The sequence below is a fragment of the Mangifera indica genome, chromosome 1 (genome assembly GCF_011075055.1).
Source record: "Mangifera indica cultivar Alphonso chromosome 1, CATAS_Mindica_2.1, whole genome shotgun sequence".
NCBI classification, from domain to species: Eukaryota; Viridiplantae; Streptophyta; class Magnoliopsida; order Sapindales; family Anacardiaceae; genus Mangifera; species Mangifera indica.
In genome coordinates, this window is record NC_058137.1 from 25011430 (window position 1) to 25027897 (window position 16468).

The window sequence follows — 16468 nt, forward strand, 5'->3', positions numbered from 1 at the left end:
AATATTAGATATATTTTCCAAATTTATATGGATATAGGTAAGAAAATGGATCTTATCTAAATTGTCTAAATATATAAAGAAGTTTTAATCATAGTTGAATTCATATGGTCTCCCATCAATTTTTAAAAAACTTTAACTTAGTTAATTTCACGGTCAAATTCATCGTCAAAATAAGTTATATGATTAATATTAGATTCTATTATTATTGTGATCATTTTCGTTTTCGTTATCCATATCGAGTTTTTGAGTTTGAAATTGATTGTTTATTGATAAAAATAGAGACAAATGATATGCGTTACACACCTAACAAAGGCAAACAGATATTTGTCAAGTCACTCTTACTGGCAGGTATAAAATAATTTTTTATAGAGTAAAATGATATTTTTGTATCTTTAGAATATATTTTCTTTTTTTCCATTTTACAAAATGTTTGTTATGTTTTTTTAATGTTTTATTTGTTTAACAATTTATTTACCTTAAACTAACATAATTTTTGTTGTATTATTTGTGAGAATGGCTAGAGGGTCAATTTATCCATTTTAAAATATAATCAAAAGTTAACAAAACTGATGAAGTATTAAAACTTTTGAGATGAAGGTTTAGATTCAAGTATCTATTATATTTATAAAACTTTCACTTATTTGGTGCAATGGTCACAATTACTGTGTTTTGAGTTTATCCGCTCAACAAACACAGATGAGATCCCAATTATAAAAAAAAAAAACACAATCAGAAAAATTAAAAGAAAGTTAAAGGCCAAAGGTAAGTTGTAGAAGGACAATATTAAGTGTTGTTATTAAGGTAATTCAATGTTATTGTTACCCCTTGTGACAATATTAACTATTGTTATTAAAGAAGTCAAAAGATGGTAAGAAAGGGTAACATTACTATATATTATAATAACTACTAGGTATGGAAGGGGATATTATATTGGTATTGTTTGGATTTCATTGTAACTCAAGTTGCAAGTTTATCCGTTCAACAAATACAAACGAGATCCTGATTATAAAAAAAAAAACATAATCAGAAAAATTAAAAGAAAGTTAAAGGTCAAAGGTCAAAGGTCAAAGGTAAGTTTTAGAAGGACAATATTAAGTGTTGTTGTTAAGGTAATTCAATAACATTGTTACCCCTTGTGACAATATTAACTGTTGTTATTAAGGAAGGCAAAAGATGACAAGAAAAGTTAACATTACTATATATTATAATAACTACTAGGTATGAAAGAGGATATTATATTGGTATTGTTTGGATTTCATTGTAACTCAAGTTGCAAGTTTATCCTTTCAACAAATACAAGCAAGATCCTGATTATAAAAAAAAAAACATAATCAGAAAAATTAAAAGAAAGTTAAAGGTCAAAGGTAAGTTTTAGAAGGACAATATTAAGTGTTGTTGTTAAGGTAATTCAATAACATTGGTACCCCTTGTGACAATATTAACTATTGTTATTAAGAAAGACAAAAGATGGCAAGAAAAGTTAACATTACTATATATTATAATAACTACTAGGTATGAAAGATGATATTATATTGGTATTGTATGGATTTCATTGTAACTCAAGTTGCGCAAGAAAGCAACAAAATCTTATGGGAAGAAAGGGGTTTTCTAGAATTACATGGGAATGTGAACCTGACTCTTCCTTGAATTACTTTGGATGGATTTAAATCTCATTTGTTTTCTTCTCATTCCACTCAACTGTTCAGTGCCAAATAATGCAGCTCTTGCTCTTGTCCATACATACATATGGGAAGCTTTTTAAGTTGGCAACTGCAAATCATGTGTTGCAGAATATGAGATGACTGAATGAGCATGCTGAAAGAAGAAATGGGGAACAATTGTCAAACTTATTCGAGTGCTAAATGATACCACCATCAAGCTGTTCCGATAGGATCTCACATATCTTCTCTGTATGAGAACCCTGTCAAGACTCCCTCTCCTCACATACAAGCTGGTTTAACGTATATAAATCAAACGATTTGATAATAATTTGGATGTGGTTATATTTGGTACAGTAGAACTGAATTATTTTCTCGTTTGTCTAACGATATAATATGTATACATATTTTTGAATACGCAATTACGTATACAGATGATATGTCATCATGTGATTAAGTGATATTTTATCCTTAATTATAAATTATTTAATCACGTCATAACACATTATCTATATACTCAAAAGAGTGTACAAATAATTTTATTGATCGGGTATACTACCAATTCCAAATGCTATACTAGCAAAACACAAATATATTTGTTTATTATGATTAGTAATTACTTTCCATTTCTAAATAACCAATTTATTCCCACAATTAATAAATGAAAGAGAATGAAGAATATGATCCCAGTCCAAGCAAAAATATAATGATTTTATTTATGAATTTAGTTCTATGTTGAAAATTTGAAGTCAGACTGATGGCATTATGCATGTGGATTTGCAAGAACATGGACAAATCTCTATAATTTTTTGCCTTCTCTAATTAAGTGTATGCCTTCACAATATAATCCAAGGCTGGTCCATACATATGGCAACCACATGAAGCTTTGTAAGTTAGCAACTGCAAATCACCTGGTGTACAATATGAGAGAAATTATGCATGTAAAGAAGAAAGGGAAATATGAATGATTCGATGACAAACACCAGAAAATTTACGAGCAATGTTGTATTGTAGCGATGTAGCAAGTTACCTGCAGAAATTTCTGATGTAAGCATGTTCTGGCTGAAGTGCCGACGCAGCCACCATTTGCAGCAGAACATCCAAGCTTTTCCTGATTTACCCTCTGTCAATATATCTGGAACCCTATTATAACGGAGAGACAAGGTTTGCTTTTTTCCCCCTTCATTTGCATCAGGACATACCGACATTCGATCCTCATCATACAGAGAAAGCTTAAGGAAGCATGAAGCGAACTCTCTTGGTATATTGCTATCTGCATATGTAGCATCTAGATGCAAAGCTATCATATCCAGAAGTGATTCTGAAGAGTAGTTTCCTGCAAAATATAAATTGAAAGGAAACATGATTATGCATATATTCATGATGAAATTAAGGAAACTTTTTCAGTTACGATGCGAACAGATTTGAAAAGGAACAGAGAAAAAAAAGAAGATGATTCTTGTGCACATGATTAATTTGAATCCATTGTGATGCAACTTCAAATATAATGCTAAACAGATTTTGTTAGTTGAACAGTCATATTAGATGACATAACCCTTGCAAATTGGATATTTCAATCGAAAATTAATTTTTAGTCTAGCAGTGCAGTAGGTTAATTAGATGACATTCAAAAGTGACTGGGTGGAAGAAAATTTAGTTGCCACAGTATACCTAGAGTACCAGTTAGGAGAGTGTAAATGTCAAATCATATTTCATGATTTGACATTTAAACGGTATGCAAAGCAACATAAAGTCTCTAGATACTTACCAGTTTGATGCATCCTGATAAGTCTTGCCAATGAGTGACTACATGTTGGATCCTTCCTTAAGATACCCTCAAAACAGGTTGAAAGCCTGACAAAGTTTTTCCGATCAAAACATTCCAAAAGACTGGCCCTCAATCTGCACAAAGCAGACGTAAGTGCATTTTTCCAGATATAACAAGACCTTCAGAACCCCCTTCAGAACCCAGAAAAATGACTTAAAGAAAACATAAGCATGGAAACATAATTCAGTGACAGGATTAATTAACAAAATTGGAAAAATATGCAAAGAGGAAAGACAATCTTGGATGACTTGGTATCCTTCAGGCTGAAATTTCACCAATACCATGCAAACAAATCTATGGTAACATGAAAAACTGTTCAAACCCATGTTAATTCTTTTCCAATTCGTATTTATCATTTTCGATTATCAAAAAACACGAAAAATCGATAAAAAAGACAAAAACCTATTATGCCTATAAGAGATCTAGATTTTTCTCTAAATTTAAATAATAAATCCGTGAAAAATATGAAGTTTATATATAAAAACAGTTTAATCATATCTTAAATTAAAAGTATTTTTATTTAACTATAGAGTTTTAGATAATTCCACTTAACACTTTCTAATTTTAGACATTTATTATATTTTCCCTTTTATCAAATTACGCGTGGAAGCATTTCAGAAGTGTTACTTTTTAAGTACATTACCGGCTTCATTCAACCCAAAAATCCGAAACTAAAGTTAAATTCGAACCCAGTACGGTGCCGTGTTTCTATGAGAAGTCTCATTGAAAAGTTGTTGATGATTTCTTCTCAGAATGACTTGCGCTTTTCTTCATCTTCTATCTAATTTTTTCTTTACACTCGTACAATGATAATCATTTGACTTTTATAAATAAAAAACTCAATTAAAGGTTGTCCTAGCCAGAAGCTTTATCATTAATCAATGGACGGACGCGTACAGTATCCTACAATCAGAGTGGAAGAGTACAAGCCAAAACCCTTTCCTGAACCGGTAAAATTCTCTTCGTTATCTTGTTATGTTCGGTTTTTTTTTTTAAATTATTTATAAAGAAGTGTTTATTTTACTGTTTGGTTACCGAGAAAACGGAGGAAAAAGGAAAAGAAAGCATGGGTTTCATCGCTTTTGCTTTATTGTTTGGTTTTTAGCCAATAGGGTGGGAGGGAGTAGTTGTGTAGAATCAAGAGCCAAAGAAAGGTTTAAACTTGATGGCTTTCGGTGACTTTTGATTTGAAAGGCTAAATTGTTATATGAATGATATGGAAATAATATGAATACGGAAATGCTCTGTTTGAAAGATATAAACTGTTAGATGAGGTTTTTGACTTTACTAGTAGGGACGTAATGCTAGTTTGTTTACCGAACGGAGGACTTTTTAACAATCCTGTGGTGCAAAGACATTGTTTTGATCATTAGCTGACGAGTTGACACTAAGTAGGGGTGATACAAGGAATTAGGAGTGTTTAAGATTCTTAGGATGGAGAAACGCAGGTTGAAAGTGCAAGAATAATCAGGATTATATAAGATGTGTTGTAGTGGTGGCTTGTCGAAATTGCGGATGAATAGACCATGTTTGTCAGAATTTTGTTGTAACATATTTATTCTTCCTCACAAGTTTCAGGGATGGAGTTAGTTTTTATCCTTGCCGGCAGGGCCATAGAATTCCCTTATTTCCATGCTTTTCACTCCTCCTCACATCCAAAGGAATTGAACCTACTAAAGTCCTCTGTAGGCACTGATCAATATCTGGGATTCAATTAAAGTTAGGAAGGCAGTAGCTCTCCTAAGAGTTCATTCTTAATCTTAAGGTCACTACTTAGAGGGAGTGAGAGGCTTCAGGCAGGTGAGAGAAGTAGAGCCTAGGCTACCCCTCTCTAGGTTAATCAGGGGAATCTTCATCAGGTGTGTCAATCCCTTTCATAGAGTCCTCATCTGGCATTTATCTCATTCCTACCTTGCCCTCCAATCCAATATGTCCTTTCAAGTGGCTAGATATCCTCTCCTTTACAGTATGGAATCCCTAGAATCACAACACAACTCCAGTTAGAAAGTCGAAATATGGGTGTGCTCAAAGCCTGCCTTCACTAAAGAAAAAAAGACGATAACTTATCGTCTTCGTGTGGATAATTGTTTTGAGAAGTCCTGACCTTAACTTGTTTATTATATATATTTTCTATTTTTCCTGTATTGAAACAAGGGTTTTGCTGCAATGAAAAATTCTTCTGATTTTTTTTGTTTGTTGGTTGTAGGTTTCTAGAGATGTAGAGAAAGGCAGGGACAACAATCTTATACAAGCAAATGATTTAGTACAAGAAGAAATTATGCAGCCCCGGCATTTTGGAAGTGAAGCATCTCAAGGCATGAAGAAAGATAATGATGATCAAAATGTTTTAGGTGTTAGCGCTCAGAAGCTTGGTAAAGTTTTCTATTATGATACACCACATTCTGAAGAAACTGGACCATGGATACCTGTCTCTGTTCCTCCCATGTCAGGACACGAACAAGATGAATGGAGTAGAGGTCTTCATGTGGATGGGGGATGCTTCCCTGAAGGAGAATTGGGTTGGGATCATTTTATTGGAGAAAATAAGGAGATGACCATGTGGGATGTGGTTACTGAGATGTTAGAAACAGCTCGAGGAAAAGCGAGTGCCATTGCCAAGGGTGATATTAATAGATGCGGAATATCCTGGATGTCTAATCATCTTCTTGATCAAGCTTGGGCAGAAATGGCTCAAACCCTTACTGAAGCTAATTTTGGTAACACCAGGGAACTTCTAGAGGCAGAACCTCCTAAATGGTTGCCTGACAGTTCTGCTTCTGCTTGCATGCTGTGTAATGTGCGGTTCCATCCTATCATGCGCTCTAGGCACCACTGCCGCTTTTGCGGAGGGATATTTTGCAACGAATGCTCCAAGGGAAGGAGTTTGTTGCCAGTAAAGTTCTGCACTGGGAACCCACAAAGAGTGTGCGATGTATGCTGTGTACGGCTTGAGTCTGTGCAATCACATTTGATGGACAAAGTAAGTCGTGCTGCTCAATTGCCTACTCATGATCTAACCGACCTCAGTACTTTGAGATCATGGCTTAATTTTCCATGGGGCCAGTCCATGGAATATGAAATTTATAAGGCAGCAAACACCATTCGGAGTTATAATAAGGTAGTGATTCAGTTCTTTCAATACTTTCAGAGTTCAATAAAATTTTGTTACCTGATTTGACAACTGTCAATACTTTAAAGACATATATGCATCTACAGGAGAATTGATTTTTCAAAAACCTTTTTCTGATTTTAAGTTACAAAGTCTTTTGTCTTAGTATTTATAGCAGCCTCTGATATAACTTGCTTCATCCCAGTGTTTGGTTGTAAGTTCAAATAGGTACTTTTGTGCTTTGAAGGACTGCAAATTGCAATGGATATACTTATGTGTTGATCATTCCTAATAGTGAAAGAATATGACAATATATATCATCTAATGGAGACCCTATATTTAACTGTTTTAAAATTTTGAATTTTTCGTAAGAGTATGGTTTTGTATTGGTCAGGTTGGGTTTCTGAAACCTGAGAAGTCCATACCAGATGTTATTTTAAAGCAAGCAAAGGGTCTTGCTATCCTTACTATTGCAAAGGTTGGTGTGATGGTGACATACAACGTTGGAACTGGGCTAGTTGTTACTCGTAGAGAAGACGGATCTTGGTCTCCTCCATCTGCCATTTCTTCCTTCGGTGTTGGATGGGGAGCTCAGGTAATAAAACTAAATATCATCTATAGAAGTTTTTATTTAGCTTATAGGATATTTTAGTGCCATTTTAGTTGTTTAAAATTATCCTTCTCTTGTATTTTGCCTAAGTTTTGAGGGGAGTAGCGTATAACTTTGTCTTTGCACCTGGGGTATAAAAAATGATGTTTGATTAGTTACTTGACATTGTTGAACTTACAGTCTCAATTTGCTCCAAAAGTATGCTTCTCCATCTGCTTATTTTTCATGTCTGCAGTTTTTGCATGCCTGAAATTGGAAATGCTACCATTTTTATTTCTTGTTAATCTTATGATGTTTTTTTACTGCTTTAAGATCATGAATGACTCTTTTTTTTCTTATGTATATGATGCTTGCATCACATCATTGCTGAAATGCCAAATGTCCATACTGAGAACTGTGGCTGGAAATTGGATATGTTCCGAACTTTCTGAAACTAAATTTAATATACTTAAGTAGAAAGATCATCATTAACATGTGCTTTTTTTTTATATATTTGTGACTTGCATTTTCAAACTCATTTATTCTATTCGATATGAAACAGGCTGGAGGTGAATTCACAGATTTTATAATCGTATTGAGAAACAAAAGTGCCATCAACACTTTTAGTGGAAATGTACATTTTTCAATTGGAGCAGGTTTGAGTGCTGCTGCTGGCATTGTCGGAAGGGCAGCCGAAGCTGATCTTCATGCTGGTGTAGGAGGCTGTGCAGCTTGCTACACATACAGCTGCAGTAAAGGTAAGACTTTTTTTCATACTCAAATCAGTCTGTAACGGCAGATTGATTCTTTTATCGACTCTGCAGGTGCATTTGTTGGTTGCTCACTTGAAGGAAGTATTGTTGCTACACGAGCACAAGAAAATTCTAGATTCTACGGTCAACTGTCCATTAGTGCTGCAGATATTCTTCTTGGATCAATGCCTAGGCCTCCTGCTGCTGGCATTCTGTATGCGGCTCTCTCAGATTTATTTGAGAAGCATGGCACTGATCGGTACAGACCGAGTTGAAAATTGTCACGTTGTTTTCTTGCAAGACACTGCTGTGATTTTATGTCTGCTATAATCTTGTTCTACATTTCAATTGGTTTCCCATTGGTGGTATAGCTTAGAAAATATGGAGAGAAATTTACTTGTTTATAGCACAACGTGTTTCAAATGGTGGAAATTGCTAGCATTCATGTATGTTTATTGTCGGGTACCTTAAAAAATGAATTGCTGAAGTACATAATTTATGTTATGCTCATAGATTTCTCTCCACCATACATATTTATGCCCTTGCCTCTTTATGTGGCTATTTACTCCGTTACTGCTCGCATGTTTATAACGTTTAAAATGAAATTAGAATGCTGATTTTTGTTTGTGTTTGTTTATTTAATAAAATTATACGCATCCAATTTATATACACAAATAAATACATACGAATGTATATTATTATATAATTAGATAATTTTGAATTAAGAGTAAAATAATACTAAATCGCAGGATAACACATAAAAATGTGTACCTAATAATATATTTAAAGTGGGTATGTATAGTATTATTCTAACTCAATAAATCTATATGTACTAAGTTTGAATATTTAATTAAATATTTAAATAATATATTATTATTTAATTTAATAATTTAAATTAAGAATAAAATAACATTAAATTATATAATCATATATTATCATTTTCAATATTTGATGAGACACAATGGGTGGTGAGTTGTAAAATAAAATCAAATTTAAGATAATTTAAGATTGAGTGAGCTAATAATACTTATTCGACCAATTTGTTCAAACCCATATTTCAAAATTTGTTTGTTAGGACTGAAGACATAATATAATAAATACAATTGAAACTGCATTGTTTATGAAAATTAGACCCAAATGACATGTAAATGTTGTTGTCTAATTTACTAGACAGATGACTACATCTTAATAATCAATTGGATATTAAGCTAATTCAAACTTAGCTAGGTAAAATAACAATAAAATTATATATATATATGTGATATATTAATTATATATATAAATTATATATCAAAAATATGTATATATAATATTTCTCGGCAAAATAATATAGAAATGGTACCCATTTAGCTCTTTACATCTATTGGTTGTAGGCAATCTTGAAGTTTTGTTAAGGTTGAAATATAAAATAATTCTAAATGGGTAATAATGTAATATTGCATGTGCGTAATATGATTAACTGAAATCAGAACAATAGATGTTTCTTTAACTTAATGCCTAACTTGAAACAGTGTAGTTTGGTGTCACTTTTATTTGATAAATCCATTGTTTCGGCGTTTATATTGTAGAAAGTAATCCCTAACTAACTAATGTCTGGCCCATAAATTAAACCATAAGCTTCTAGCCGAAGCATACATGAAAGGGCCATTGATATTTTTTCAAGTTTCTAAGAATTTGTAGGTTCCATCACTCAAATTTCGACGCAGAAAACAGTTAACATCAAGACTGACCATAATCAATTCGACCAAACCAATTCATGCCAACAGGAAATTCCAAATCGTTACAGAGGCTGGATATTGATGGTGGAACAACTATGATTGATTATGGATTAACATATTATGACCAGGTTCGGAAACTGTTATATGGAAAGGACAGATGAGACCCACTTTCCTGTTGATTTGTTTGCAATCACATGTCCTGATCATTATCATGGGGCAGCCTTGACCAGACAGATAAAAAGCACACCATGTTTTATATCGAGGACTCTCTGAGGCTTTGGTCAAAAGATGAGGCTTTCAAAGAGACATAGAACTGTGACCAATTCTAATTTCTAGAATTTCAAATGCAAAAGGAGTAGTGGTTTGGTCCACATTCTTTTGTTTTTGTCAATAAAGTGTTTATTTCAATTCTATGTTTCTCCTAGCTGTAGCAGACACCGAGTATTAATCACTCAATAGAGCAAGTAAAAAAAGCCAAAACATGAAGTGGATTGGATGGGGTGGAATTGGATAACAAATGTAACTCACGATAATGTCAATGAAGGTACAAAAAGGCAATGGTAAAATTCCACTCTATTCCAAATAATTCACATGACTCAGCCCTTGAATTACAATCCCAATCTGTAGCCTCATCTAGATTAATTCAATGGCAAACTTAACTTTGAGGGTGGCTACTTCATACAAGTATATCAATCAAATTTAGCTTTAAAGAGAATGACCCAATGAAAGGGTTGTGAAACCACCCTCAGATGGTCAAGCCTTGGACAACTAACCAGTTATAATCATAAAAAAAGGTTAAAATGAAAAGAATATAAAACATGATAGTGTTTGCTCAAGCTCACCTTGGTCCCCCTAGTTATAGATTCTGTAGAAGTACCAGAGTGGATTCAAGGTCCACATAGTAACAGTAAGCTACCCTTGCGTGGTTCTTATCTGCAGCACAACAAAGGTGGTTGAAGAAAAGAGAGATGAAATTGATATGCCTTATCAAACATTGATTCCAGCTCACCTGGTCCTTGAGCTCCCAAGAGTGAGCTCTAGATCATCTGATCCACATTCTTCATGAATCCTCTCTCCTTCCCAAGCCTTCACTAGCCCGGTTGCATTGCTTCCAAATGCGAACTCATCAGTTACTACCTCAGACATTGGAACATCAGCGGTATGATCAGAGCCAGCTGCTATGGCAGGAGAGCATGTCCCACTTTGCCCAGGAGTCCACATGCGGGAGCCACCACCAGCTATAACTTCTTCCTTAAAGCCAAATGGATTTGACGCAACAAGGCTAAATGTGGGAGAGGTTGGCCCAGGTTGAGGAAGGCGAATCCCAGCAAACCACTCTGGATCAGGAATTATCTGGCGGCCGGGGCTTGGAGGAGTTGAAGAAGGCAAGAAAGTGTAGTTCTGCCCACTCCAGCCAGGGCGGGCAGATTGGCCCTCCCAATCAGTTTTAATTCGAGGGGTTCGGGCTGTTGGAGAGCTCAATGGTGGGGTAACAGGAGCACTGATAGAACCACTATGAATATATAGATGGGGAAACTTCGAAGATGAAGCCGATGAGGATGCTGATGACAGGTTTTTAAGCCATGGAATGAGGGAACTCCCATCAGCATGAGGATTAGCAGCATAGGAAGAAGAAGCTGGGCTTGGAAAAGAAGAGGATGCAGGGCTTGGGTTGTAGGAAGCACAAGGACTTGGATGGTAAGATGAGCATGGACTTGCAGCAGCAGATCCACCCACTATATCCATGCGCTCCAGAGGCTTGCATCCCTGCAGAAATTGAATGACAATTAGTCACAAGCGAAACAAAGCATCAAAAGATTCTCAAGGATGTATAAGGAATTCAATTGGCATCAATACAAGGTTATATCATAGCCTACGATCATTATCAAAGTGAATTGAAATTGATCACGGTTGAAAACACCTTCACTTTTTGGCTTTACATGGACATTGATTGCCTACCCCTGTAAGGCATATGGCAATGCTGGGCAAAAGTAAGCTATCTTTTAGTTCATAAATGACCCTCCTAAAACAATAACAGAAGAGCTCTAATGCAATACTTTGAGACAATAAGAAAGCAAAGCAACTGCCTGGGTACGAAGGCAATTGCAATAAATATGAGAAGCCAGATAGCTCTCTAGCAGAATTTAACTTGATAACAACTCCAGCTGTAGTTTCTTATCTTCTTCACTACCAAAATAGAATGGTCCACATTATGGAAGAACCTGTAGGGGTTTGTTGAATTATTATCCTAGTTTCCGAAGGCAACATGATCTCTTACAGTCTTATGAAATCTTTGCAGCTTGTAGGATTGTTAATAATTGTTTCCGAAGGCATCATGATCTCCAGCTTGTACGTATTGCAACATAAGTGTTTCTGGCAACCAAGCCGAAAGACTCCACAGAACCACCATCTCCCTAGAAACTGATTAACTTTATGACAAAATGACCCTGATCGCCATTCTACATTACATCCATATTCATAATTACACAACTACACAGTTGATCTCGATGACTTCCGTAACAGATTTGAGTGATGGACTCTTGACATTCTTGACCACATATACAATTTTTTATTTTAATGCTTTCTAGCATTTTTTTCTTTTGAAAAATTATCCTATGAAATTAACCATCGCTCCTAAAATAACTAGAGGAATTTGCTGAAGATTTCCATGATGACTAGGATTATATATGTCTGAAATGAGAATCAGAGTTCTACAATGCAACACTAGGAGGGAGATTAACATAACCAATGAAGTGGTCTCTAATTATCACACGCCAATGACTACTAATTCGAGCCCACAATCATGTGGCTCTCTCCAGTTTTCAGAATGTTTTAAAACACACTTCAATTATTTTTATTCAGCAGCAACCACTTATGAAGCCAGGGCTGTGCCACGTGACCAAGAGCCATTATTAATACATTTATCAAGTGAAAGACCCCAATAATTGAACTGCAATCCTACAAAAGAAGAAAAATATATAACCAAAACAGTTCCCTAAAACGGAAAAGTAAGCAAATCTGAAAAGTGAACTGTTTGTGTTTCATTAAAGACAAATTCATTGATAGAGAAAAGAGGAAATTTTGCTTGTCCGCAATTTACTTTTGAGGAAGGTGATTTAAGCTTTTCGATGAGGGCATTTACGTCTTCTCGAGATCTATGCCCTTACATTTGCATGTTCTCACTTCTCTCTCACTCAATCGGACAGATTACTCCCACTCATCAAAGAGAGAGAAAAGGAAAAAAAGAATCTTTTCTGCTTTCACGCGTTCAGCAAGAGACAGCCGCTGACTGTTGACCAGATCTAATTTACGCCCCCAACCAACACGACAGATCTAACTAACGCCGGTAGCAGAAAACGCTCACTGCTAACATGAGCCGGCGCTACTCCCCCCTGCTAATTACTGTTATTGATCGGCGCCGGCTCATCTTTGCACAAAAATTTCATCTTCTTTATTTAATTTATTCACGTATATTTTGTTCCCCTAAACAAGATCTTATAAATAAACAAACAAAAAATTAAGCTAAATATAATGATGAAACGGTGCGGATTGAGGATGTTGGTTAAAGTTACCTTACGGTAGGTGGTGCCGTCTGGTTCGACCGTCCAACCAGCCTCGTTACAGAGAGCTTTCAGGACTTCGTTATTGTCGCAGTGCTTCGGAAGCTTGTAGTTACCGTACATCCTGAGACCAGTGAATATCTTCGCCGCGATCGCTCTCCTTCTCCTCTCTCTTCTCTTGTTGTTCTCTCTCTCCTTCCATGTCGGCAATCTCGACCCAGAAGTCATCTTCCTCAAAATGCCTTTAATTCAGCTTGCGTCTAATTCATCAGTCTCACACAAACGGAATCATGGAAGAGAAGATTTCAGCTAAAATGAGCTAAAAAAGCCCGAGCAGATCGAAACAAATCAAAGATCAATGCACATGTGTTGTAGTTCTGAGCTAACGAAATCCGGCTAAAACGACGGGGTTTTAAGTGAAATGAAAAGGGAATTGATCTGATCAGATCCGTTTAAAAGGAGATAAGAGAACTGGCATAAGCAGTTTTGATGTGAATCGAGAAAGAAAAAGCTGAAGCATGAGTGTGCAATGGCTAATGGGAGGGATTTCACTTTCAGAGATGGTCACCTAAAAATGTATGCAGCTGTAATAATTGCCTCTGATTCTTCATTCATTACCGAATTTGCCACTGCCTTTAACCATTTATAAAATTTAACTAATTAAATATTTTCAATTTTAATTATAAAAAATTATCACATTGATTGGATAAAGACTAATCATTTACGTCGTGGCATATCATGTCTTCGTTTGTTTGTTTGCTTGTTTCTCATATTTCAACACAAACAAGGAAAGGACTATTTGGGGAATTCAACTGAAAATACTAAACAAGACAGACCAGCACGTTAAGCATTACCCAGTCAAACACTCTTTCCCAGTCCTCGCTTGCTTCATCCCGTAACCGTTCTGTGCTTTTCCCTGACCCTGTGACATTTGCATGCCACGTGGCTGCTCTCTTGGCACTTGGTTCAGTAACCGTCTGTGTCTGTGACCATCCAATCAGAGAGAGGGATGCATCCTAAGCTTAAGCCTTTAAAAATAATTTCACTCGTTTTTCCAAGTTCGGCGCACGTGTGAAAACCGTAGTCGCAATGTGTGCGCGACCACCACACGATCATGCGGACTCTTCCCTTTCACGTAACAATGCTTCCCGCGGCGTGCCCAGGTGGACCCCCTTCAGCGGGTTCCTTTTCTGACGCGCTACTTTGAAGCGTGACCTACAAAACCTCAGGATCATTGAAAAAATTTAAGCGGGCGGGAATCCATTCAGCCGGCCCAAGGTGGTAGGATGAGGCCCAACAAATTGAGCCGAACTGTTAATCATTTCAATGTAAAGAGCTTCATCAAATGAGGGTGATACTTTGCATTTGAAACACTGTTAAATTTAATTAGGTTTGCCTACAAAAAAAATTCTTAAATTATTATTGATAATGTATGTTCAAAAAAGTATTATTAACTATGTGTTATATTATATTTATAAGTAAACATTTCGTATTTTTTATTTATCTAAATTTTATGATCATATTTTTACGAAAAGATATTTTCCACTTTCACATATGTTAGTTGTATAATTTTCGTACAATTTTATTTCATTCTCGTATTACTAACGAAAGCCACGAAGATACTGTTGGTTATATGTTGTAAGAGTATAATTAGTGACGTTTATGTTAATGAATTTGAGAAATAATAAGATCTAAGATTAATCTTATCAAAATCTAAATCTGATTCCTGGTCAAAGGTCCAACAAAAAACAAAGAACAATTTCGTTCCACTTTCCACTAACCATTAGAAACCACCCAAATTGTGACCGAAATTACAGTAGACATTGAAAACTGCGTGCAATTCAAGTTAATGCCTTGTTGTTGTCAATCATGTCATGCATAATTTATTTGTTACATGCATTCCTTTTTTTTTTTTTTTTTTTTGGGTTCCCCATTCAATTTTATAAACTAGCCACCTTATTTTATAATAAATATGATGTTCTCCCTTCATTGCCACTAGTGTTACTTTCCTGCTATTCTTTACCATAAGCTTTTAGTAAATGCTATATATATATATTAGAGAATGTTTTAAGCACTTTATTAGTTAAATAAATCAAAATAATTAAGAAAATTTGTCACCTCATACTTGGTATATGTCCCGACCTTGTTAATAAAATATACTTAATTTGACCACCATTAGAACTAATTTCGGCATCTAAATCCCAAAGAAGGAATATAAAGGCACTGAATTAAAGATTAATTCCTCCACCGTCAACTAGCCTCGCAAAGTGAATGCTTTACACTATAAATGCTTATTCAACTCTTACTCTTTATTACATATAAAGCAAAATACTTGAAATGAGATTCCCCCTCCAACAAATATTTCGATGGAGTCACTTTTATACTGTGTAAGAATAATATTATATATATAAATAAATTATATAAATTTATCTATATAAATTAAAATAATAACTTTTAGTTAGGTATTTTAATTTTTCTTTTAATTTTAAAATTACTTAATCGGATGATGTTACCTAAAATATTTACCCCGTGATTCTCTTCCAGCCTGTAGTAGTGTAAAATGGCACCAGCCCTTGAGATTCTTGAGAATCGAATACCGAAAGGCACTTTTTTTTTTTTTTTCGGTTATTTGTTTGCAGCTTGCTGCACAAGCGATAAGAGTACCCATGATGGGTAGACTTCAGTACCCGTGTGCCCAATTTGCATTTAACCACCCAATATAGTTAAAGGTAATTAAGGGCAGTTGAGACTATACTTAAAATCCCAGAAACTGTCGCTCTAGACTAACAGAGGATACGTGATATAGAACACTATTACAGACTCCATTTTGAGAGAGTTTCTAGCTACAAAACAAAACCATTATACAATACAACACTCGCCTAGAAGCCACTCTTTCCAAATCCTTGCCGGCAAAAATTTCCTTTAAAGACTGATACTATTAAATTCATATTTTATTATCTAATAAATCTCTATTTAAAAATAAATTAATCTTATAGTTTTCTTGTTTTAAAACTAAATCATGTGAAAAAATTGATTGAATGTTTATTAAAATTGAATTATTTGAAATTAAAATCTATTCTTTAAAATTTACATAGCCCTACAAAAAAGCATAAAGTAGATCCCATTTCCATTATTAGCAGCTTCAGGCTTCAGCTAGCATTATAAATTCCTATAGCTTGTTTTAGTCACTTGGAACTCAGAGCCATCTTTACAGGGTCTTCTCTCTTCCTTCTTCTATCATATCATGGCTCTCT

The 16468-nt window shown here is 34.9% G+C and overlaps 3 protein-coding genes across 4 annotated transcripts; 1 reads left to right on the forward strand and 2 right to left on the reverse strand.

Annotated features, from left to right (window-relative positions):
* Nucleotides 1–2339: 2339 nt before the first annotated feature.
* On the reverse strand, nucleotides 2340–3598 carry LOC123195290. The gene is made up of 3 exons (XM_044608962.1): nucleotides 3427–3598; nucleotides 2689–2994; nucleotides 2340–2569 (listed from the first exon to the last, which is right to left on the reverse strand). Exons 1-3 carry the CDS (start codon nucleotides 3437–3439, stop codon nucleotides 2481–2483), a joined length of 408 nt encoding a protein of 135 aa, XP_044464897.1. The 5' UTR covers nucleotides 3440–3598; the 3' UTR covers nucleotides 2340–2480.
* Nucleotides 3599–4133: 535 nt separating this feature from the next.
* LOC123213327 lies at nucleotides 4134–8415 on the forward strand. The gene is made up of 5 exons (XM_044632740.1): nucleotides 4134–4436; nucleotides 5693–6604; nucleotides 6990–7190; nucleotides 7747–7942; nucleotides 8009–8415. Exons 1-5 carry the CDS (start codon nucleotides 4368–4370, stop codon nucleotides 8209–8211), a joined length of 1581 nt encoding a protein of 526 aa, XP_044488675.1. The 5' UTR covers nucleotides 4134–4367; the 3' UTR covers nucleotides 8212–8415.
* Nucleotides 8416–10212: 1797 nt separating this feature from the next.
* Nucleotides 10213–13838, reverse strand: LOC123213335 (BES1/BZR1 homolog protein 4-like). Of its 2 annotated transcripts, XM_044632753.1 has the most exons (3): nucleotides 13227–13834; nucleotides 10664–11421; nucleotides 10213–10587 (listed from the first exon to the last, which is right to left on the reverse strand). In XM_044632753.1, exons 1-3 carry the CDS (start codon nucleotides 13440–13442, stop codon nucleotides 10584–10586), a joined length of 978 nt encoding a protein of 325 aa, XP_044488688.1. In that variant the 5' UTR covers nucleotides 13443–13834; the 3' UTR covers nucleotides 10213–10583. The 2 variants fall into 2 exon arrangements, with proteins under 2 accessions (XP_044488688.1, XP_044488694.1); XM_044632759.1 differs by lacking the exon at nucleotides 10213–10587 and having other exon boundaries at nucleotides 10660–11421; nucleotides 13227–13838.
* Nucleotides 13839–16468: the final 2630 nt, after the last annotated feature.